This window comes from Pteronotus mesoamericanus, unplaced genomic scaffold (genome assembly GCF_021234165.1).
Source record: "Pteronotus mesoamericanus isolate MK-2021 breed Mesoamerican mustached bat unplaced genomic scaffold, CSHL_Meso_final contig_101, whole genome shotgun sequence".
Taxonomy (NCBI): domain Eukaryota; kingdom Metazoa; phylum Chordata; class Mammalia; order Chiroptera; family Mormoopidae; genus Pteronotus; species Pteronotus mesoamericanus.
In genome coordinates, this window is record NW_026555001.1 from 13,436,158 (window position 1) to 13,459,792 (window position 23,635).

The following is a 23,635-nucleotide window of genomic DNA, read 5'->3' on the forward strand; positions in this document are numbered from 1 at the left end:
TCACCCAAGGGATGATCTGAATGTCCAAAGTACACATCTCCAGGCTACCCTTCCATGGTGTTGCGGACGGGTGCCTAAAACTTTGACACAATCTCCTTCACGCGCCTTAGGCTGGGACGGTCCCCATCTCTGCCCAGGAATGACCTTCATAGACAGAGGGCACTACAGAGGGTATATGTTCAATTTATTTCATTTTTAAAATGCACAAAACTAGACATCACTAGGCACAGGCCTTGCACATGACTACTTGGATAGCCTCACACATACCTAACGACTAGATTTCCACCCTCAGACTCAGTGTCAGAGTGGGTGGTCACTGCCAACTTCTTAGCAGACAAGGGAGTTTGATTAGGAAACTGGGCATCTCTGGGCAGGGTCACCATGGAGTTTTCTCATCAGTTACCATAACAGCCTTCTGAATGGCTGCATTTTATACTAGGACAATGTCTTGAAGCTAACTGCTAATGAATTCAGTTTTTGAAATGTGACTCATACTCTGAAGGGGTTCAGAATATAGGTACAAACAGATAAAAATGCATGAAAACAGACACACACACACCATCATCCAGGAACAGTCATCTGTAAAACTTACCTGAGTTTTCCTTCTTAAGTCTTGGAGAATTTGGAGATACACTGAATCCCTGTTGAGTGGGATGCACATTCAGCCTCCTGCCATGAGGAATTCGCTTCTAGGGATGGCAACAAGCCCTCATTTGGAACAAGACAGAATGGAAGTGGCTGACTGACAGTCTATGTGTTCGGTTGTGTTGGTCCAGAATGAGCCCTATAGAATAAGTGACCTTCACAGATGGAGGGCACCGTAGAGGGTGTATGCTCCATTTATTTCATTTTTCAAATGCACAAAACTAGACACAGAGAGGGGGATATTCCTGCTGAGGTGCTTCAGCTGCTGTTTGCAGGACTGAGCCTGGAACCGTCCTCACTGCCCAGCCAAGACCTTTCCCTCAACAGCACTTGACTCTCAGCAGGCCAACTCTTTCCAGGATATTCCATTACCTTATTTTTCTTTCATGATGGAAGTAACTAGAAAGTGGGTGGTTGTGATTTCAACTCTGTGATCAGAAGGTTCTAGAAAGTATGTCTGTTTCTCATTGTGTTTTACAATAATTAGATTGTCCTCCTAGGTCCTAAGAGGTACATAAAGTAAGGTTGAGATCTTCGGATTCTTCTGAAGGTTGCTGTCACTTTGCGAAATGGGCCTGATGCAGAGGAAATATCGATCTGTCCCCTAGGGTAGTAGAGAAGCCTTTGCAGATCTGATGAGGTTGCAGACTTTGAGTCTAATAACCAAATATAACAGTGGATTGAAATTTTGAAGCTGTGGAGGTGTGATGAAAAATACCTGGGTTTTCATCATTATCCAGCCCTGGGTCACATTCTGGTTCTGCCTTAGGGTTGTTCTTTGATCTTTTCACAAGAAGAATAAACTTTCTGAGCCTGAGCTTTCTCATCTATAGAGAGAGGACATCATTCACTTCTCATTGTTTTTCTGCAAACTAAATGTAGTGACATAAGAAAATACCTAGCATAGTTGCTGGCAAATAGCTGGGCCTCAACGAATGTCATCGTCCTGTCCTTCCCTTCAGTGTGGGCCTGCCTTCGCCATTGGGCTACTTAAGGCTAAGCACTGCACTAAGGCCTTGATCCGTCTCAGTCCCATCTGTAAAATAGCCTGCACAGTTCCCATCTCCCAGGGACTGAGCCAGAGGAAGGTCAAAGAGAAAGATTCAAGAAGCCCCTTAGGTCTAGAGCCTCAAAAATGACGTTAGGAAAATGAGACTTACCCTGGTGTTTTTAGAAAAGACGCATCCCACGCATTATTGTACAAAAGACATGAGGACTAGCTAGCTCAGGAGCAAGAAACCCATCTTGATGTTTAATGAGAAATTAAATCAGAATGTAGAAAAGCCCAATTTAATTTCACCCAAAATGAGCGGTAATGTTAACTCCATTTTTATTTAAAGCCAAATAGTACAGCTTTGACAGCTAAGGACAGGCTGCCTTGGAGCAGAAATTTCAAAATGAGCCCATTTGATAATTGGAATGTCTGCCTCGCCTGTTTCACAAGGCAGGGTCTGGTCCAAGCACGGCCGATATTAGACTTCCCAGAGTTCAAAGGTCCCAAGGTTCATGATACTTGATGATGATTATACATTCTGTTCTCTGTTTATCTATACTATGTACACAAGGCGCATTTGCCAGGTGGTGTCTGAGAATGCACACCATACGCCTGTCCCAAACAGAAGTAGGGTGACTTTAACTGGAGGAAAAGAATTAAGACAGAGGATGGGCCACAGAAGTTAACACTCTGAGAAAGGCACCAGCAGTAGTTGATGTGGTTTGGGGATGGCCAGAAACCTTCTCTCTCATCTTATGACTGGATCATTTCCTAGTGTGGATGGGTCTTTTTGAGCCTTCCCAGAAGAGCCAGATTTGGTGGCTACACTATGAGTATTTTTTTGAGCATCGACGATGGGCTGGGCTCATGAATATAGACAATGCATTATCCTACTAGTTTCATTATGAGGATAATTTCTGCGTTACTGAGTACAACACGTTGGATCAGTTTTCTCCTTGCATTCTGCTATCAAAACCAGATGCCTGGCAAGAAAGTCTTGAAGATGAAGACAGCCTACAATTCATGGATACCAATTCAGAGCGGCAGCTCAGCCCCCAGAGGCAGGCGGAAGGTCTTCCAGGCTGACAAAATATGTAGGCAGCAAGTGTCATGTCAACTCAAACAAGGCCTGTTTCAGCTTGCCATTATAAAGGTGAATTGTCTGGATCGTGAAAGGTCAAGTGGTATTAACCTTAGGACCAGAAGAGTGGCAGCTTCTGGAGAGTAGTTGGTACATAAATTTCCACTGGCTGAGAAGCAGAAAGATACTTAATAGAAGTGTAATTGAAGGATTTTTTTTTCTTCCCCCTAAACTTAGATGGTTTGGCTGGTGGTGTCAATGGGAATTATTTTACTCCCACTCCGGGGCAGGGCCAGCGAGCTCCCTACGGGTGTGACCGTCCAGTGGCCCCCTGCCTACACGAGGATTGGCTCCACTTCTCAGTGTTCCGAAATTCTCAACACCAGACTCATCTTGGAGAACAAGAGAGCAGTAGCCCCAGAATCAGCTATTAAAGTGCACAGTGATGATTAGGACTTAGCACCCATTAGCACCATTGTACAGACTGATTTATCAGTTCAGTTATAAATCCTGAGAGCGAGGATTTGGAACCTTTAAAAGGTTACCTCAGTATGGAGCTTTAGAAAACAGCTAGTCTAGTTCTCAGTTTGAGGAACTCGATGCCCAGTGAGGCTAAGTGGCTTGTTAAAAGTAACCAACAAATCAGTGGCAGGGCCAGAGCTGGAACCCAGTGAAACCCTCAAATTTCCCTCAAATTTCTGACCCAGTAGTTTGTTCTTGATGTGCGTTCTTTTTTTCTTCACAACCCCTGCTGAGGAAAGACGATAAAGTAAAAGGTGGATACATGATTGGCATTTTCGGTAAATATTCTGTTAATGCATCAGGTAGCATTGTGAGCCTACCAGCCAATAAATACTTCACCCCCCATGGGTAATGCACAATGAGTAAGGGAGGGAACGGGAAGGTGATTGTACCCTGGAAGGACAGCAAACATGGAATGATTTGGACACAAGGATCACTCTCCCCCTAAAAAGCCCAGAAAAAGGTCATAAAACATCCCAGGACATGGCCTCTTCCCACCTCTCTTCTTTCTTCTTATCTAGTGACCTTTCCCATTCCTTCCCCAAGAGACAATAAACCTGGATTAGCTGGCATAGCCTTAACCCTCTTCTCCGGGGAGCTGTTGCAGGTGGACGACAGGCCTGGCAAACAGGGCTGTGCGCAGGGCTTGCATTCCCTTTGGCTTCCTCTTCTCAGAGAGGGCAGGACCTGACTCGCATTTTTTTTTTTTTTTTTTTTGAGCATCAACGATGGGCTAGGCTCATGAATATAGACAATGCATTATCCTAGTAGTTTTGGCAGCGAACTCCAGAAGTAGTTATTATCATCCCCAATGTACAGGTGTGGAAATGTGAGACCAGGGAAGTTAATTTTATTTCCTAGTGTCACCCAGCTGGTAAATGGCAGAGCCAGACTTAGATTCAGGCCTGTCTGGTTGCAAAGCCGGGCTCTGCCCTCTGCCCTCAGGCCCTCTCCTTGTCACCAGGTAGCCTCCTAGGATGCAGAGCGTCTAATGGTACAAGCTGTTAGCTTTTTTTTTTTAACTTGCCTTCCCGGAGGACGCCTTCCGTCATCTGAGTCACACCAAGAGCACCTTTTTCCTCTCAGTCTCCTTTTCACCGGTGTGGAGCCCAGCCACCAGTGAAGTTGACCATGTGCCACTTCAGGGTAGGGTGAAGATTTGCAGGAGATGCAGGCCAGCTTCCTGCAGTGGAGGCATGGGGCTAGAAAGTCGCATTTGGGAAACAGTGTGCCCCGCTGACCGCTGGCTGCTGTTGCAGGTCTGGAGTGCAGCTTCGACTTCCCCTGTGAACTGGAGTACTCCCCTCCGCTGCACGACCTCGGGAACCAGAGCTGGTCCTGGCGCCGCGTCCCCTCCGAGGAGGCCTCCCAGCTGGACCTGTTGGATGGGCCCGAGGCAGAGCATTCCAAGGAGATGCCCAGAGGTAAGGGCAGAGGCCACTGCAAGGTGTTCTACATGGGTCAGGCCCGGGCTGGAGTGTCAATTTCTGTTTGACATTTTAAGGTTTCCCCCATCCCCTGCTCTATCCTATTTCCTTTGAAACCTGCTTTTCATTCCTGGGCCTCTCTGTGTGTTCTTGGGCCATGCAAGGAAGGGGAGGATGCAAGTCCAATTTCAAGATTAATCCACCCTTTACTACCTTGCCAAGTTAAAAAAAAACAAAAACAAAACAAACAAACAAACAAAAAAACAAAACACACCAGGGTTTCAATACTCTCTTTCACTCAGATTTCCCAGTGTAAGATGCAGGAGAAAGTGCTGATCTTGTCCATTTGGATCAGGGCTGCCCGATAAAACACAAGACACCCAGTTAAATTTGAGCAACAGGTGATCTTTTTCATATAAGTATATCTCATGTAATAGTTAGGACATACTTATACTTTAAAAATTATTCCAATTATACTAAAAAATTAACATTTAATTGAGTGCACTGCACTTTTATTTGCTACATCTGGCAATCCTAATTTGGAAGGTATTGTGTAACCAGATTAAGTATTAGTTTCAAAACCATTAATGAAAATCAGTATACTTAATAGCTTTGCAAGGCGCTTCTAATAGTCCTGAGCTGTTTGGGAACATCCCCTTCTGAATTATCACGGGCTGGTAAAGGCAGGCTCTGGGTCAGTAGTAGGTGCTTTTTAAATATCTGCTGAGTTTTTGGAGCGATGTGGACACACTAAGCCCAACTCCTGCCTTCAGTTCTCTCTAAGGCACATCTTAGAGCTTCCATGTCCTTGGACCCAGGAAACAACTGACTTGGAATCAACAGCCTATGTTTCTGGCTCTCAGGAAGAAATAATAATTGACATGGTCCATTCAGTCTGTAGAGCCCTTTCACCTCCACTGTCTCACTAGATTGCAGTTTTAGGAGGGAGACCGTGAAGACAAGAAAGCCAGGGCTCAGGAAGGGGAAGGAACTTGCTAAAGATGACACGACTTGTACATATGGGTGCAGGTCTAGATGGCTGTTGTGATGGGTCCCAGACAAGGATGCTTTCTACCACATTGTGTGTCTTCCTGGTAGCAGAAGCTATGGCCAGAGCTTGCCCTGGGCCCCTTTTGTGGGGGTGTGTACCCCGGGCTCGTGTCAGTGGGCATCTTAACAGGAATAGGGCTCAGGTAAGCTCACGGGAGCCACTGGAGGTGGCACAGAAGTACCTGATGCTCTCAGGCTTCTATGTCAGCCCTGAACCCTTGAATCCTACAGACTCTCCTTTTTTTTGTTATGACTCCCTTGAACTTGCCTAACCTTGATTTATATGGTAAGCTGCTTTCACCTGGATATCGAGGTATGCTGTAGGGTGTGTGTATGTATGGGATTGGCTTGTAACCCGATAGTGCATCCGAATCTTCTGGAGAAGTTATAAAAAATACTGCATAGGCCCCACAGCCTGAGATTCTGATTCAATAGATCTGAGGTGGAGTCTAGAAATCTGCTCATTTTTAAATTTTTATTATAAAATTTAGCATGTGCAAAAAAAGAAGATAAAACATATACGCATGGATTAAAGATTATAATAAAGTCACCACTTGTATTCTCACCGTCAAGTGTAAGAATTTGAACGTTGTCCATCTCTTTACAATCTGTTCTGTCCCACGCCTACATCAAAAATCTCTTCCTCCCTCCGAGGCAACCACTACCCTGCATTTTGCGTTCATGATTTATTTGCTTTTGTTTATGGCCTTACCACTTAGGTATGTAGCCCCAAACGGCATTTGGACTAGGTTTGCAAACTCTTATACAAATGGAATAAAACTATTGTTTTGTGATTTGTCCATTTTAATACGTGTTGCTGTGGTTCATTTGGTTTTGGATCCACTGTGTGAAAATACCACAATTTATCTCTTCTACTCTTATTGGACATTTGGGTTGTTCCCAGGTTTCTGCTATTACCAACAACACTAATGTGAGCCCTTTATATAATATATATATCTTGGTGCATGTGCGTGTCTGAGAGTTTTTCTGGAGCAAAGATGTAAGAAGGGGAGTGCTGGTTTCCATTTTGACGGGAAGTGCTGATCTATTTTCCAAAGTGGCGGTGCCAGGGTACACCGCCACTACTGGTGTGTTAGTGTTCTTCCCTAGGCCTGTGCATTCTCGCTGGTGCCTGGTGTTGTCAGACTCTGTCATTTTTGTGCATGTGTTAGATAAATAGAGTATCTCATTGCAGCTTCAATTTCCATGGGACTCTGTTTTATTTTACATTTTTATAAGTGTCTCAGAGGGTTCTGAGGCATAGCTAGATTTTTGTACTATTGATGTGAACCCCCGTTCAGACTTACTCCCATCCAGCCTCCCCTAGGGATATCTCTGGATCTCATTCCCCAGCTTCTAGAAATAGTCCTTCCAGTACATGCAGTTTTCATCATTGTAGGTTTGTTTGTTTAAATTTGATAACTGTTGTATTGTGATCACAGTTTTGGAAAGAAAGACAAATATCTATTGTACACACTTTGTGGAGTCAGACTTTATAACTTGGAAAGCTGGTGCTTTTCCAATTTTTAAACAATTTTTACAACAGTGCCAATAGATCGGGCATTGCCACTCTCTGCCCATTTCTCCTCCTCCATCCTCTATCTTGTGATCTCTGACATCTGCACGCTACCCTGATTACAGTGAGGAAAAAGGAAGGAAAAGGGAGTGGAGAGAAAGACACTCAGTCATCAGTATGGGAATATATCAATGCTTTTATGTTTTTATAAAGTTGGGTCCTAAGAACCAGGGTATGTGCTGAATGTGAGCCTCTTCCCATTAGATAAATCAGTCAAGACTGGAATATCTAGTTTTTAGTAATTGTTGCCAACTTCCATCTCTCTGAAAAAACATTGCTCTTCCAACATAGTAGTATGTCACATCACTAAGGACGATGATGTGAATAATCATGACAAATGCCACTGTGGGTACACCGGTTTACTGTATCAGATTCTTTAGTGAACAGGCACATCCAAACATAAGTTGGGGAAATCTCACCACTTTCAAAAAACTTGTGTTTATTTTTCCTGGACTCTAACGGGGGATCTATACTCATACACCTTGATAAGTTTTAGAAACAAGTACCACATCCCAGCTTTCACAGGGACACTTCTGGAATGTCACTAAGAAAGTGTTCAGAACTTTCAGTGATGGGCTGCTCATTCCTTTTTGAGTCAACTAATTACATCACTACGTGTTTCCTGAAGTAGGGCTTATAAAGGAAGTAGTGCCTTGTAAAGGAAGTCGATGTATCTTTAAGACCCTTGACCATCAGAAAAAGAGGTAAAGGTGAAGAGCAAAGCAAGGACTTACATTCCAGTTCTAACTTCCAGCTCTTTAGAATCTGAATTTCTGTGTCTTTTTGGCAGAAAGTATGCTGATAGTAGAGATAAGAAGGAGTGATGAGTGCCCTTTAGACTAGTGTAGTCACTAGAGGTTTTTTTAAGCCAACATTTATTGGTTAGATGGTATTTAGACTCTCTTGCCATATTTCTTGTCAGGGGATATAGAAGGGCCAGAAAAAAGCAGTGAGATAATACCAATCACAGATAATGAACTGTAAGATTATAAATTCTGCATGATTTTAATTTATGGCCCCTGTAGATGAGAATAATAAGGGAGATACAATTCAGAGCAGCAAGATAATAAAAAGTGATGATCTTGATGGAACACAATATTATAAATTAATAAAGTCTTGAGGAATCATCAGGTTGATGAATTCTATGACTTTTCAAGAAGTCCCAGGGGCATATTTGATTTCTGCTACTTCCAGTGTTTTGGAATGTAGTCAAAGGAACATGTCTTTCTTTTCCAGAAAGACAAGATTTTGATCTCTAGTATGAACCCTAGTTTTAAAATGGAAAGCAGGTTAGTACCTCCTCCGCAGAGCGGCTCCCTAGCACCTCACTCCTATGCATGCACAAAAAGAACAGGAGTAGACTCAGCTGGGAGGGGCTGACTCTTCCTGCATCAGCTCAACTAATTTTTGTTTTCGGTTGAGGACCTGGACGGAACTTTGCTACTGAGATTCTTCTGTTTATCGAGATTACTTCGTTCTCAGAAGGTTGAGAAGGAGTGTCCTGGAGCCCAGGAACGGCCAGCAATGCTGCTGCAGGAGGAGCGGGTGCTGCAGTGCCAGAGTGGGTCCACCCAGCCTTGTGGTCCCCTCCTGCTCTACCTGAGGGTGTTAGTTTCTTGTAGCTGCTATAACAAATTAACATAAGTTGGGTGGCTTAAAACAGCAGAAATTTATCCTCTCCCAGTCCTAGAAGCCAGGGGTCCCAATTCAAGGTGTTGGAAGGGTGGGGGCCGCCTGGAGGCTCTGCAGGGGAACCATTCCCTGCCTCTTCCCTGGCTCCTGCTAACTGCTGGCAGTCGGGGGCGCTCCTTGCCTAGAGGGGACATCGCTTCGATCTCTGTCTCCATCTTTACATGGCAGACTCCTGCGTGTCTCGGTGTTTCAGATCTGTCTCTTGTAGGGACACAAATCACTGGATTTAGGGCCCACCCTAAATTCAACATGATCTCATTTCAAGATCCTTAATTACATCTGCAAAGGTCCTGTTTCCTGAGTCTGTAATTAGTCATTACTTTTATAATAAGATAAAACACATTATTTTTAATACGAGGGGATCAAAAATCCTCATTTAATATTCTGCTAAACTATTTTTTACTTTTTGGAGGAAAAAACATGTTAACTACTTTCTGCCACAACAATAACCAAAAGAGCCAGCACTACTGGCTGGGGAGAGATAGACAAGCAGACAGACAAGCAGGTGGTTTTCCTGCCTGCCGGGGCGGGCACAGGGCTTTGGCAGTTCGCACAGGCTTACAAATCCAGAGTGCCCTACCCTAACCTCTGCCTGTGCGGCTTGTCCTTGAAGGGCGGGAAAGGGTAACTGTGGCACCCCCATGGGCAGCAGGCTCAGGAATGAGCCCGGGGACCACATGCAGAATGTAAGCAGGAGGGACATAAATGCGTTCTATTTCAGTCCAGTGTTTGCCCTGCATCCGGAGGGTTCTGGCTGGTCATGCCTCTCATTTGAGCATGACCTCTCAACATCTTTTGGCAGATTTGTAGCCTCTTATCCCTGTCCCTGTTCTGGAACTTACCATAAGAGGCTACATTAGTTCTCTAGTTCTGTTGAGAGAAATGGATGCCTTGGATCACTGGACCTTGGAAGTCACTGGACCTTAGATCTTGTCCCTCGAGCCATCCCTTCAGCAAGGTGTGATTCTGTCCTCCTGATGAGATCATGGTGCCAACCTGGCAGCTGGAGCTTGAGTTCCAGAGAGGGCCTTGCCTCACTGAGCAGGGTGTCTGGTGAAGTATTTTGCTTCTCCCCGTCAGGGCGGGCCTCTCCCAGGGTGTTGCTTCTGTCTTCTAAAGGAATCCTTCAGTGGGAGGGAGGGAACGGATTATAGTTAATCTGTGAACTTGAGCCGAACCTAACAACTCTGCCCACCAGGCAGTGGGGAGGTAGGCAGGCCGAGTAAGGAAAGGACAGGTATTGTAGATAGAAGGGACTTGGGCTCTTGTCCCAGTACTGCCACGAGAGATGTCACTTTACTTCTTTGACCCTTGGGTGTCTCATCTGCAAGGTAAATGTCTTAGACTAGGTTGCCACTGAGGCTATTTCCTGCTCTGATGTAAGAATGGGATTAGGAACATCCATTGCAAAGGGTGTCCCTGTGTACCTGGCTGAAAATCTGTGAACCACAGAAGTCCACACCAGCCTTGAGAGAAATATCCGCCTCCCAAGTTTTTGCCATTGCGCCTGGAAGCCTGGTAGCCCCACGGATCAGGCCACCATCTGGTCACTACAGCATGAAGATGGGAGCATTGCCTCTAGAAACCTGCGTGGCAGCCTGGAGGAAGAAAGAGGGGCGCCCGCATCCCTCAGTGTAGACGAGTCAGCCAGGTCAGCTCCTGCAGGCCAGTCCCCAGCACACTGCTGTGGGCTAGTGTGGCAGCTAAGACGGCAACTGCCCAGATAGACCCTAATGCCCAGAACCTGGGAATATGTTGCCTTTTGTGTCAAAAGGGACATGGCAGATGAGATTATCCTGGATTACCTGGCTGGGCCCAATGAAATGGCAGGGGTTCAAATAAGATAAAGAGGGAAGCAGGAGAGCCAGAGTCGGAGAGATGTGACCATGGAAGCAGAGGCCAGAGAGTGACAGAGATTGGAAGGGTGTTTATTATAACAATGTGGTAGTTTGTATCCATTTAGAAATTTTATTTATTCTTTGGGTCACATATTTCTTCATTAAACTAACAACTAACTGTATGTCCCTGCTGAATGCAGGACACTGCAGATGAAAATCTAGGTCAAGAGGACATCTAAAATCAAGGGGGTACAGTTCCAGGTACAGCAGCAGCGCACAGCCATTGGCATCGAAGATAGAGGAAGGGGCCCTGAGGGTAGAAGCAGGCAGCCTCTGGCAGCTGGGGTGGGCAGGGCGGGCAGGGGGAAGACAAACAAGTGGATTCTCCATAGAATCTTGTCCAGAAGGAACAGAGCCCCACCAACCTGTGTCAGACTTCTGACCTCCAGAAATGTGAGATAATACATTTGTGTTGCTTTAAGTCACTACGTTCCTGGTAATTTGTTACCCCAGCAATAGGGAACTAGTATAGCAGGCGTTGACCAAGTCTGGAGAAAATGTGATATGCTTTCAGGTGACCATTCCGGAAAAAGTAGGACTCAGAGGGCTGATGGGGCCTTGGAGAAAACTCCTGTAGTTATTATAGAAGGAGTCCAATGAGTAATTGCTGGGAGGGCAGTCTCTAGAATACCCGCCCCCCTCCCCACCACTGGCAACAAGGCAGGCATCTCTGTGGTTCAGAAATGGAACAGAAATAGCAGCAGCAGGATCTGAGGCTAGAAATAAGCAGTCTTGTCTGGGAGCTTGTTTCCTGTGGATAAGAGGGACTGGAGCAACCCTGGCAAGGGCCTGGAGAGGGTCCCCGCCTGCACTGGTGGAGCGGGGTGAGCCTTCCTCACCTGTAGAAGGAAGCCGCGGCGCTGCTTCCTGTGAAGCTCCTGAGTGAGGCCCTCTGAGGAGGCTGTGAATCGCATGCACAGGGCCTGTGGCGAGCTGTCAGCTGGACTCAGGGACTGGTCCTGGGCTGTTTCCCAAATGAAACTGGCAAGAGCTACAGGCTACAAAGTGCTTTTCCATCCACGATCACATGTGATTTCCATAACACAGTGAGATGGGTATTATTAGTTTTCCTAACTTACAGATTGTTAAAACTGAGGCTAAATAGTAAGCTTTAGGCAGAGGAAACTCGGCCTTTCTCATTCTTATGGGGTCCCAAGAACCTGGCCTAAGTTCCAGGATAAAGTAGAAATTCATTAAATACTTCTTGACCCACAGATGGAAGCTTAGAGAGAAAAAGTAAATTGTTCTAGCCTACCAAGCCAGTATGTGGCAGAGCTGGGTCTTGAATTTCAGTTTTTGAACTCTGAATCCCACATTCTTTTTTTTTTTTTTTAAAGATTTTGTTTATTTACTTTTAGAGAGAGAGGAAAGGAGGGAGAAACAGAGGGAGAGAAACATCAGTGTGTGAGAGATACAGCAATCGATTGCCTCTCACACACCCCCAACTGGTGACCTGGCCTGCAATGCAGGCATGTGCCCTGACTGGGAATCGAACTGGCGACCTTTCGGTTCCCAGGCCAGCAGAACCCACTGAGCCACACCAGCCAGGGCTGAATCCCATGTTCTTTACGTTATATTAAATTCTTCTTAAAACACAATACCTTACCTACCTAAGACTTACCCTCATTAATTGTCTAGCAGTACATTAAAAAATTGAGGGCATTGTTCACATGCCAGTGACACTGAGGAGACTCACACTGTTCTGTGACACAACCAAACTTCATCCACTGTGGTATATGTTAAGGGCAGTGTCTTCAGAAGAGTCTTAGGAAGCCCGCCCTCACCTACATCTTCTTCGTAGATGGACAGGGCGAGAGGTGCTGCCTCAGGCACCACAGCATGAAATGTGCCATCCGGGCTACTGAGTGGCGCAATCAGTGTGGGAAGGCGGCATCAGGTTATTCTAACCAGCACTGCCTTTTTAGAAATGAAAAAGCCCTGCGCTGAGAGTCACAAGTACACAGTGGACCTGCCACTGGCTGGCCTGTGGCCCTCGGCCTCAGTTTTCAGCTGGTAAACTGAGTGGGTTGGGCTGGATCATCTCTAAGAGTAAGTGAACCTGTGTTTCTGAGTTCCTTACTTCCTCTTAATAGGAACCTTTCCTTAGTGTTGTCTGGAATTTTTAGCCTCACTGATTTCTATAGCATGGGGCAAAGTAGCTTTACAGTTGTGAGTACACAAAACACAGTTTATTCTTGTATTATTACTTATTAATTATTGTGTTTTCTATAGGAACAACTGTAAACCTACTTTCTGTGCACCCTGTACCTAGCAAATGGTTCAGATAAGACACATGTTAAAGAAATATAGGCTCTGTCTAAGAAATGCCATGAACTGCTCTAAATTTATGCTTGAAGAGAATTGAAGGAAAGTCAGGACCTTGCAAAGGGAAAGAAAATAAAATTCTGAATGGGGAAAGCTACAGTGTAATCCTACTTAAAACGGGAGATAAGCTTTACCCATTCAAGATGGAGGAAGGCCGGTTCAGTGAAAGGTGAAGAGGGAGCTGAGGCTCGTTTTACCCCTGCAGCTCTCTCTCCTGATTTATTACAAATATTAATGGGAATAATGCACGAGAGACCACTTTGTAAACAGGAAAATGGCATAATTGAGTGACACGTAGTCCAGTCAGGCAGCCCTCACCGCGGCCACCGTGGACTGAAGCGAGAGTTTCTGGTCTGTCTGGATTTAAGAACTATGACCCTGGAAGGCAGGGGTCTAAACCACCCAGGTGTCCTGTATGACATTTCTAGGAGTAGTTTTCAATGTAGGACTTTTTGGACAGGACGAAAGAATAATTTGCTGAAAATGACTGAGAACTCACCCATAGTGGTAGCCAGGCACATTTACAAATGGAATCACGGGATCTACAGATTACACATGCGTTGAGATCTCAGTGTCCAGTTCTCCCCACTGAGCAGTTGGGAAAGACCTTTAACCTGGGTGGCTATGGTGGTAGTTCAGGCTATTCCTATCCAAGGCATCTAGATATCAAAATATGAAACATCTAGATATCAAAATAGAAAAGATCTATTTTGATTTTTTCCACTTCTTGTTTTAGAATTCTTAGTACTGGTTGCTAGTCATGCTTGATTGATGCACATTTCTTGGGTGTTGGGTCTTTCTTAGTTCATTTATATTGAAGCTGTTACTATCTGGAAAGAGGCTGGATGCTGGGTTTACTTGTTAACGAATGGGGCTGCGTGCATGGTGTGGAAGCTCCCTGTGTGTCTGCCATGGAGTTCCCTGACCTGCACTTTTGTTGTCTCTGGCAGCTGTCTTCTCTCTAATGTTATCAGCATTTCTGCCCCTGGAAACAATAAAGAGGTATTTAAAATATTATGCTGGCCCTGGCCAGGTGGCTTGGTGGTTGGAGCATCATCCCACACACCAAAATTTGGGGGGTTTGGTTTCTGATCGGGACACATACCTGGGCTGCAGGTTCGATACCTGGTTGGGATGCATATGGGAGGACAACTGATCGATGCTTTTCTCACACTGGTTGTTTTTTACTCTCTCCCTCCCTCTTCCTCTCTCTCTAAAATCAATAAAAACATATCCTCGGGTGAGGATTAGACAGAGAGAGACAGAGACAGAGAGACAGAGAGAGATTGCTGGCAATAAGGAGCTACTTATTACTTACACATAAAATGAGAGTGATTTTCTCATTGTAAAGTAGATAGACGTTGTACCCACTTTGGCAACAACAGCACAGGGTACTCTTGTCTAATATCCTTGTCTCCAGTATTGGTTGGGCTATGCAAATATGAAGTATCGTTAACATGTTCCTTAGATTATACGAGTATACTTGCCCTCTGCTAAGAATTCTTTTTCTTTCTTTGCTAACAAGGCATACGCGCGTGTTCGTGCCCGATAGGTATCCACTCCGCAGCGGCTGCGCGCAGGGAGCTGAGTGCGGGGATGCTCAGTGCAGCGGCCGCGGTCCCCTGTGGCCAGGCCCTTAACACGGAGTACATCCTGTTTAGAGGCTTTAACTATACGTTAGGTCAAGAACATGGACACTATTAAAAAAATGAACAATTAAAAGAATTAATGCTTTCAAAGTGGGGATTGGGAGGAGGTGAGAGAGTCTGACATGGCAGGTCTCCAGAGATAACGTGCGATTGTCCGGCCCTCACACGAGTGCTGCATTTCTTTCTCTTTCCTGTGGCTTGCTTTTTCCCCTCTCTTCTATCCCTGTGTCCTCTTTTTCTCTTTATTCCTCCACCTCTTTTTCTCCTCAAAAGCCAAATGCATCCTTCCAATCTATAACTCTGGAAGCAGAAGGATCAGCAGGATTGGCTGGCACATAAGCCGAAAGCAGGCTTCCCTTACCAAAACCAAAAAAAGACCAATTCAGACCTGTCGGTCTTTTGTGACATGTGTATAAGGATAAATTTGAGAAACATTGCTTGCTAGAGAGAAACAAGAGAGTTAGGCAAATTCTGGAAGTCCTCCGCTCTGTGCAGAAATAATTAAAATAAAAATCTCAGGTAATAGGAAAATAAGCTGAGTCAATTGGCTTCCTTATCCCTGAGTGAAAATTAGTGTCCTTCAGAATGAAACCAGTGCCTGTGTGGAGTGAAAGGATCCTGAAGGGGTCCTGTGTCTTTCAGAGGGATTTGGAAGTTGGGTTTCTGCAGGAAATCTAATCAGCAACACTGTTTCCAACGCAGCAGCAGCCCCAGCAGCAGCAGCAGCAGCAGCACCCCACAACTTTTTAAAATTCATGTTTCTGTACAAGAGTAAAGTCACCAAGCCCATTTACTTGGAAAAGGGAAAGAAATAAAGTGAAAATAGCCCTGGCTGGGGTGGTTCGGTGGATTGAGCCCTGGCCTGTGAACCAAAGGTTGGTGGGTTTGATTCCCAGTCAGGGCACATGCCTGGGTTGCAGGCCAGGTCCCCAGTGGGGGACATGCAAGAAGTAACCACACACTGATGTTTCTCTCCCTTTCTTTCTCCCTCCCTTCCCCTCTGTCTAAAAATAAAATCTTAAAAGTAAATAAATAAGTAAAGTGAAAATAGACGAGGAACAACCGAACAACCAAAGAGCATGAGGTTGATACGGAGCTTTTGTGTGAGCATGTTGGGCCAGCTCAAGCTGAAGGACTGAACCAAGAAGGGCTAAGATTGAGACCAAGAAGGACTAGGATTGAAGGGAGGGAAAGCAACACGCCTAATGTTTGGGGATCAGCAGAGCTGTGTGGCACATCTGTTATGGCACCTCTGTGTCAATTGGAAAAAGGAATTAAGAAGAGTGCCCCCTCTGGATGGATGCAGCCAGGGCTAGAGCTCAAGCAGAGCGTGAATCTCAGCCCCACGCACCCCCTCACTCAGCATATTTTTGCAGAGAACACATATCAGTTAACTGTGTACAGTGACCCTGTCAACATCTATCAAGGGCTTATGTTATGCTAAGCCCACATCGTACATTGCCTTGTATGATTTTTACAATAACCCCATGAAATCATCTCAGAAGCATGGCCTGCTGTGTTCCAGACTAATGGCGTTCAAGGAAGATGAGGCAGGGCTTCCAGCTATAGCTAGGTGAAGAGACTGGCAAATTCTCTCCCCGAAAAGCAACTCTAAAGCAAGACAAAATTGACAAAAACAACCCTTTGAGTGCTCTGAAAATTGATCAAATAAATATAACAGTCTGCAAAGCATCTGTAATTAAGAAATGGCTGAACTTCTATGTTCCCTGTAGAGTGTGGTTGCAGATAAAACCCAGGAAAGAACCCTGGAAATTTGTGGCATTCTGACCGGTGCTTCCTCTGTCTGCCTCACTCGGTCTGTAAAAAGGTCCTGCCCGCGTAGGGCATGCCAAGAAGAGCGGAAGCTTCTGTGCCACAGTTGAAGGGGGCTCACTTGATTTGGAACAAGAGACAAAGTATATGCCCAGCAGTATCACAGGAAAAGTGATGATCAACTCAGTTATCCTGAGGCTCTTTCATGGTAGGGGCAGGCATATTCAATGAGATTATACATATATTTCCAATGGAGATGGGAAGGGGTCCAAGCTAGCCACAGCCTTCTCACTGATGCTAAGACTGTGTATATTTGCAAAGAAGATATGAAAGACATCAGCAGCCTGAGAATTGAAAGCACCCCCAAACCCCGCCCCACATCCACACACAGCTCTTTTGGCAAAAGAGAGAAGTCTTACTGGTTCAAGGTGTTTGAGCACGTCCTCTGTCTAAACATTAGTACACCACTATGCTACACAGAGATATCCCATAGGAAGCCAGGCTAAAAATTCAAAACAAGAATATATATTTTTTTGAAGCTGAATAGATATATTAGCAGTCACACACTGCAGGGAAAACAGATTTCACAGATACAGCTCAGCCAAGTTATTAAACAAAGAAACAAACTAACTTAAGAAAGAAATAAAACAAAACAACAACAATAAAAGAAGCAACAATAATCTTCATAGCAGAGAATTGGAATCCGAATTTGCTAACGGAGCTGCCTTACAATAAATAGTAAAGCAAGTCTTTCTGGCTGAAATGAAATCATATCAAGAGATAACTTGAAGAACACCAGAAATAGTAGGCATGTGGGTTAAAATAAAAGACTCAATAGATATGTTTTCTCTTATTTGTTTTTTTAGCATCTTTGAAAGACATTAAGATTATGTAAATGCATAATTACAAAGCTATATTGTTTGGCTGACACATATATACAAGTAATATATATGACAGTAAAGGGTAGGAAATGGAGTTATATTGGGACAAAGTTGCTATATTTTACTGGAATTAGGTAGGTATTAATCTGAAGTAGACTGTGGTTCAGATGCATGTAATATAGAGCACCCACCAAGAAAGTCACTCCAAAAACATTTTAAAAAATCAATAGAAGTTTTTTAACGGTACACTGAAAAATACTTTGCAGTCAAGTAGGAATAGAGGAACCAAAAAAAAGATATATAAAAATAAATAGCAAAAAGACTAAGGTAAATCCCACCAAATCACTGGTTATATTAAATAAAAACAGTTCCAATAGTCAATCAAAAGACAGAGATTGTCAGACTAGATTAAAAAAATAAAAAAGTGAGATCCAACCATATGCTTTTACAAGTTGTACACCATTGATTCAAAGAGGAGGAAAGTAAAAGGATAGAAAAAGAGACACTGTGTAAATAGTAACCGTAAAGGAATGGAAGGAGCCACATTAATATCAGACAAATGGACTTTGAAGCAAGAAATAGTACTAAAAAAATGGACGTTTAAAAATTATAAAAGGGTCCATTCACCAGGAATATACAACAATTATAAGTGTATATGTATCTAATAATAGAGCCTCAAAACACATGAAACAAAACTATGATAAAAGAGAAACAGCTAATTTAACAGTTACAGTTGGAGGTTTCAATTACCCATTTCTAATAATGAATAAAACAACTAAACGGAAAACTACATAGAAGATTTGAACAGCACTGCCAACCAACAGGACTAACTGAAAAATACAGGACATTCCACCCAAAGGCTGTAGAATACACATTCCTTTTAAGTACACAGAAAACTTTCTCTGGGATAGACCACAAGCTAAGCTACAAAACAAGTCCAATAATAGAATTCATACAAAATATGTTCTTCAACCACAATGGAATACATTAGAAGTTAATAACAGAAAGAAATGTGGGAAACCCACAAACATGAGGAAATTAAATAATCAATGCATAAAAGAAGAAATCACATGGGAAATTAGAAAATAGCTTAACTTAAAGAAATAAAATAAAATATATCAAAACTTATGAGACAGAACTTAAATGCTTAGAGAGAAGTGTATAGCTTCAAAAGCCTATATTAGGAAAAAAGAAAAGTCTCAAACCCAAAGCTAGTGTTCTATCTCAAGAAACAAACAAAAATCAATGGAAACCAAAAGCATACACAGGAAAAGAAAGATTAAAGCAGAACTCAATGAAACAGAACACAGAAAAAAATAGTGAAAACTAATGAAACCAGAAGTTGGTTCTTGGGAAAGATCAACAAAATTGACAAACCTTTAATTAGACTAAGCAATGGGAAAAAAGGAGAAGACACAACAAATTACCAAAATCAGAAATGAAAAAGATAACATCACTACTCTCCCTAAAGAATTTAAGTGATTATAAGGATATATTACACATATCTTTTTGCCAATAAATTAGACCACTTAGGTGAAATGGACAAATTCCTAGAAAGACACAAATTACCAGAATTAATGAAAAAAGGAAAGAGAAAATTTTGAACAAGTAAATAACTTTTTTCGTTGTAATAATTGAAATCTTCCCACAGAGAAAAGCCCAAACCCAGATGTCTTTGCTGGTCTAATCTGTCAAGTATTTGAGGAACAAATAACAGGAATTCTTCCAATAGTCTTTTAAGAAAGTAAAGGAATAAACACCCCAACTCATCCTGTAAGACCACTCACTTTTCACTGATGCTACAGCTAGAAAAAGATGTCACACAGAAACAAAGCCACTTACCAATATGCCTTATGTACACAGATACAAAAATCCTTAACAAAATACTAGCAAAGAAAATCCAACAGCATGTGAAAGGGATGATACTGTGATAAACTGGAATTTAACCAGAAATACAAGGTTGGTTTAACATCTACAAAGACATCAATGCTGCACTCCATGTTACTAGTAGGATAAAGGACATAAATCATCTCAATAGAAACAGAAAAAGTATTTGATAAATTCCAACATTCATTTATGATATAAAGTCTCTCTGCAAACTAGGAATGGAAGGGTATTTCTGAAACCTGCAAAACAGTATCTTTGAAAAACCCATACCTAACGGCATACTTGATGAGAGACTGTCAGCTTTCCCCCAAGGCTGGGAACAAGACAAGGATTTCTGCGTTCATCACTCCTGTTCACCAGTAAACCCAGCCAGTGTAATAGGAAAAGAGAAAAAGATGAGGGGATGGAGGGAGGGAGAGAGGGAGGGAGGGAGAGAGGGAGGGAGGAAGGGAGGGAGGAAGGAAAGAAAGAAGGAATCGAAGACATTAAGATTGAAAAGAAAAACCTAAAATGTTCCCTTAATAGGCAACGTGGTCCTTTATTTAGAAAATCTAAAAGAATTCACCAAAAAACCCAAAACTAATAAAACAAATAAATAAATTTATCAATATGACAAGATACAAAATCAATATACAAAAATCAATTATAATTCTATGTTTAACAACAGACCATTTCTAAAAGGAAACTAAGAAAACAATTTACACAATAAAAGCATCAAAACGAAGAAAATAGGAATAAATTTAACAAGAGAAGTGAAAGCCTTGTGCACTAAAAGTTATAGAGCATTGTTGACAGAAATTAAGGATAATGTAAACAAAAAGAGAGACATTTCATTTTCATGGATTAGAAAATTCAATAGTGTAAAATGGCATTTCTCACCAAATAGATCTGTAAATTCGATGAAATCGCTATCAAAATTCCAGAAGACCTTTTATTTTGTAGCCTAAAATTTATATGAAAGTGCAAAGGACCTAGAAAAAGTAAGACAATCTTTAAAAAATAAAAAATTGGAGGACTTATGCTACCTGATTTTAAAACTTAATATAAAGCCAAAGTAATAGAGACAGTGCAATATTGGAGCAAGGAGAGACACATATGTGTGTGTGTGTGTGTGTGTGTGTGTGTGTGTGTGTAACAAATTTGAGATTCCAGAAATAAATTCTTCTGTTTATGATCTTTTGATTTTTGATGAGGGTGCATATACAATTCAATATGGGAAAGATAGTCTTTTCAACAAATAGTGCTAGGCTAATTGGATATCCATATACAAAAATAAAATAAACTTAGAACTTTACCTTCTTCCATATAAAAAAATTAATTCATCATAAATTATAGACTCACATGTGAGAGCTAAAACTAGGGGAAAAAAGGAAAAAAATCTTGATTTTTGTGTTGGGAAAATAGTTCTTAGATACAATGCTAAAATCACAATCAATAAATGAAAAATTGATAAGTTGTACCTTATCAAAATTCAAACTTTTGTGCTTAAAAGACACAATTAAGAAAGTTGACACAGACTGAAAGAAAATATTGGCAAATTATATATCATATAAAGGACTTGTATTCAGAATATGTAAATAAGTAACTCTTACAATTCAATAATAAGACTAAAACTCCAATTAAAGATGAGAGTCACCTCATGTATTTCAAAGGAATTTAGTGAGAATTAAAATAATGTGCTGAAGCTCTTTCTGACATAATGTTTGGCATATAGTAAATAAATACTCAATAGATTATCAGAATGGTTGTAATTATTTTATAAGTAAACTGAACTCCGGAGAATGTGAAGAACTGGCCCAAGGACACTTAGCATAAACTAGGCTCCAGCCTGCAGTGTCCAAGGAGGATTTGGGAAATTCCACAGTGAACATCACACTGGGTAAGTGAAAGGGGATAAGATAAGGCCTCCTCCCATCAAGCTCTGCTGTTAGGGGAGCCTGGGGAGACCCCCTAGGTTGCATTTAGTGGGCAAGTCTCCTGGGCTCGCAGTTCCCACCCATCCCCTCACTTGTGTTTCATTGATTGTTTAAACATTATTGTAGTTCATTGTCAGTATTATTTGAAAGAGAGAAAAATTGAAAACTATTTTAAATGTCCATTAACAAGAACCAACCAAATTAACTAGGATTTATCTATACAAATTTAATTACAAAATCAATACATACTTACCATGAAAAAGTTTTAGATAGCTGTAGGTGCTGATGAGGAGGATATTAATAGTTAAATTAAGAACGCAGGTTGTAAAATATGCAATATGCATATCATGGCCTCGTTTTGGTTTTCTACATATTTATTTAGGTATAGAAAATACCCTGGAAGCACATATATATATATATATATATATATATATATATATATATATATATATATATAACCATTATCACCAGTTACTGGAGGAAGTGGAATTTGGTTGGAGAGCCAAGGGGAGAATATGTTTCTGTATCATTAGGATTTTTTCATCAATTTCTTTTGTAATTAACTAAAAAAAAAAAGACATAACATTTTTATATGTTTTTATTTCAAAATTTTTACTTCTCATTTAAAAAGAAAGGAAGTAACTTAAAGTCACACAGCTAGTAAATGACGCACTGAGGATTTGAATTCAAATCTGTGTCTTCTCCTTTTGAAGGGGCCTTGATGAGAAATTAGGAAGTGCTTCCTGAGCATCAGGTTGTGAATCATTGATTCATTTATCAAAAGAGGTCTCAGACTTTCCTGTTCGGGGACAGTGGATAAGGGACAGTAGTCTGGCATGGTTTGGGAAGGCGATGAGAGCTTGGTGAAGAAGCGGGGGTGCCTACCAGTGACTCCTGGAAGCCCCTTTTGTACTCTCCTGTGATTTGACAGAATAAGGAAATACCATTTTGCTGATAGTATCTCATTAGGTAGCAGACTTTCAAAGCAGCAAGGGGAAGAGGGATCCTAGAAATGACCATCTAGTAATTCAATCCCTGTTCAAATAGTGGAACAAATATTAAGAGGAGAAAATACTATCTAGGATAATAGAATTATGAGCAATAAGCATTATGGGTTTTAAAAGAACAAATCATGCCAGACAAAGTTGATTGCTTTTTTGATTAGTAGACTAAGGGAATAGAGTAGATGTAATATATCTTGATTTTAGCAAAAGGTTTGATAGTGTCTCGTGAAATTTTACTCAGGAAATTAATTGAAAATGGCCTAGAGATGAGCACTGTTGTGTGAACTTCAGCACGGTGGCAGGACGGCAGAGGGGAGCGGGAAATGGCTATGCGTCACAGTGAGGAGATGCGGGGCGGGGAGGTTCAGGTCAGGGGCCAGCTCTATTTAATTATTGCATTACTTCTCAGGAAGAAGAGGAGGCAGCTCTTACGTGAGTAAAATTTATAGTATGCCTTATCTGTGTGTTTAAATGAAAAAGTCTTTGGAAAGCTAGCAAGTTTACCTGGTTTCCAGTCACAGATGTAGCCCCACCCTGGTGGGGGGGGGCGTCCCATGAGAAGACCTGTGGGTGCAAACAATAGCATGAGCTTCAACTCTAATTCTGAATGATGAGTTGATGGCCTTAGGCAAGGGCCCCACCTATCTCTGTCACCACACCGTTTTAGGGACCCTCTCAACCCACAATACCAGGGAGCCCTCCAACACCTTGGAGCCCAGCACTGAACCCTATAATTAAATACTTAATACCTATTGTTCGTGAGGCCCATGGTCAAAATACAGGATAAAGGAGGTCATAAATACATAAACATAAAGGACAGTTCCTGGTTCAGAATAGGTGACAGACACATTAAAACTGGTAGTGGTTATCGCTGTAACCAAATTTAAACGACATTCTGTGGGAAAATGGAGGAGGCTGAAAGTAACATTAGATGGGAGGTAAGGAGAGCTGGGGAGAGCCAGAGGTTGCTGAGGCCAGCTTTGAGGAGGAGATGACATTTTGCCAGGGGCTTAAAGGAAGGGCAGATTTTTATATAGGATAGAAAAAGAAAGGGCAATTCAGCCAGAGGATAGACACTAGTGAGTGAACCTGGACGCATTCCTGAACCTCTGTAAATGTTCTGGAACACTCTACCAGTAATCACATCAACCCGAAGTGTTTTGTGAGGACGAAGTGATGGGTTGTTTCCGTAGGACATGGCACTGTGCACAGCAGAGTAGAGGCCCAATGGTTGGCAGCCACTTTGGGTGGGGGCACGGGGCAGTGAGAGGTGTTGTAGTGAGACGTGGGGACAGAAAGACAGGTGTAGAACCAG

At 42.4% G+C, this 23,635-nt stretch overlaps 1 protein-coding gene across 1 annotated transcript in view; it reads left to right on the forward strand.

Moving 5' to 3' along the window:
• Positions 1-23,635, forward strand: part of ALK (ALK receptor tyrosine kinase) — a 632,462-nt gene that overhangs the window by 200,976 nt on the left and 407,851 nt on the right. The window contains exon 3 of the mRNA XM_054565684.1: positions 4,502-4,666. Coding sequence (XP_054421659.1) covers positions 4,502-4,666 — 165 coding nt within the window. The remainder of the gene's footprint in view (positions 1-4,501; positions 4,667-23,635) is intronic.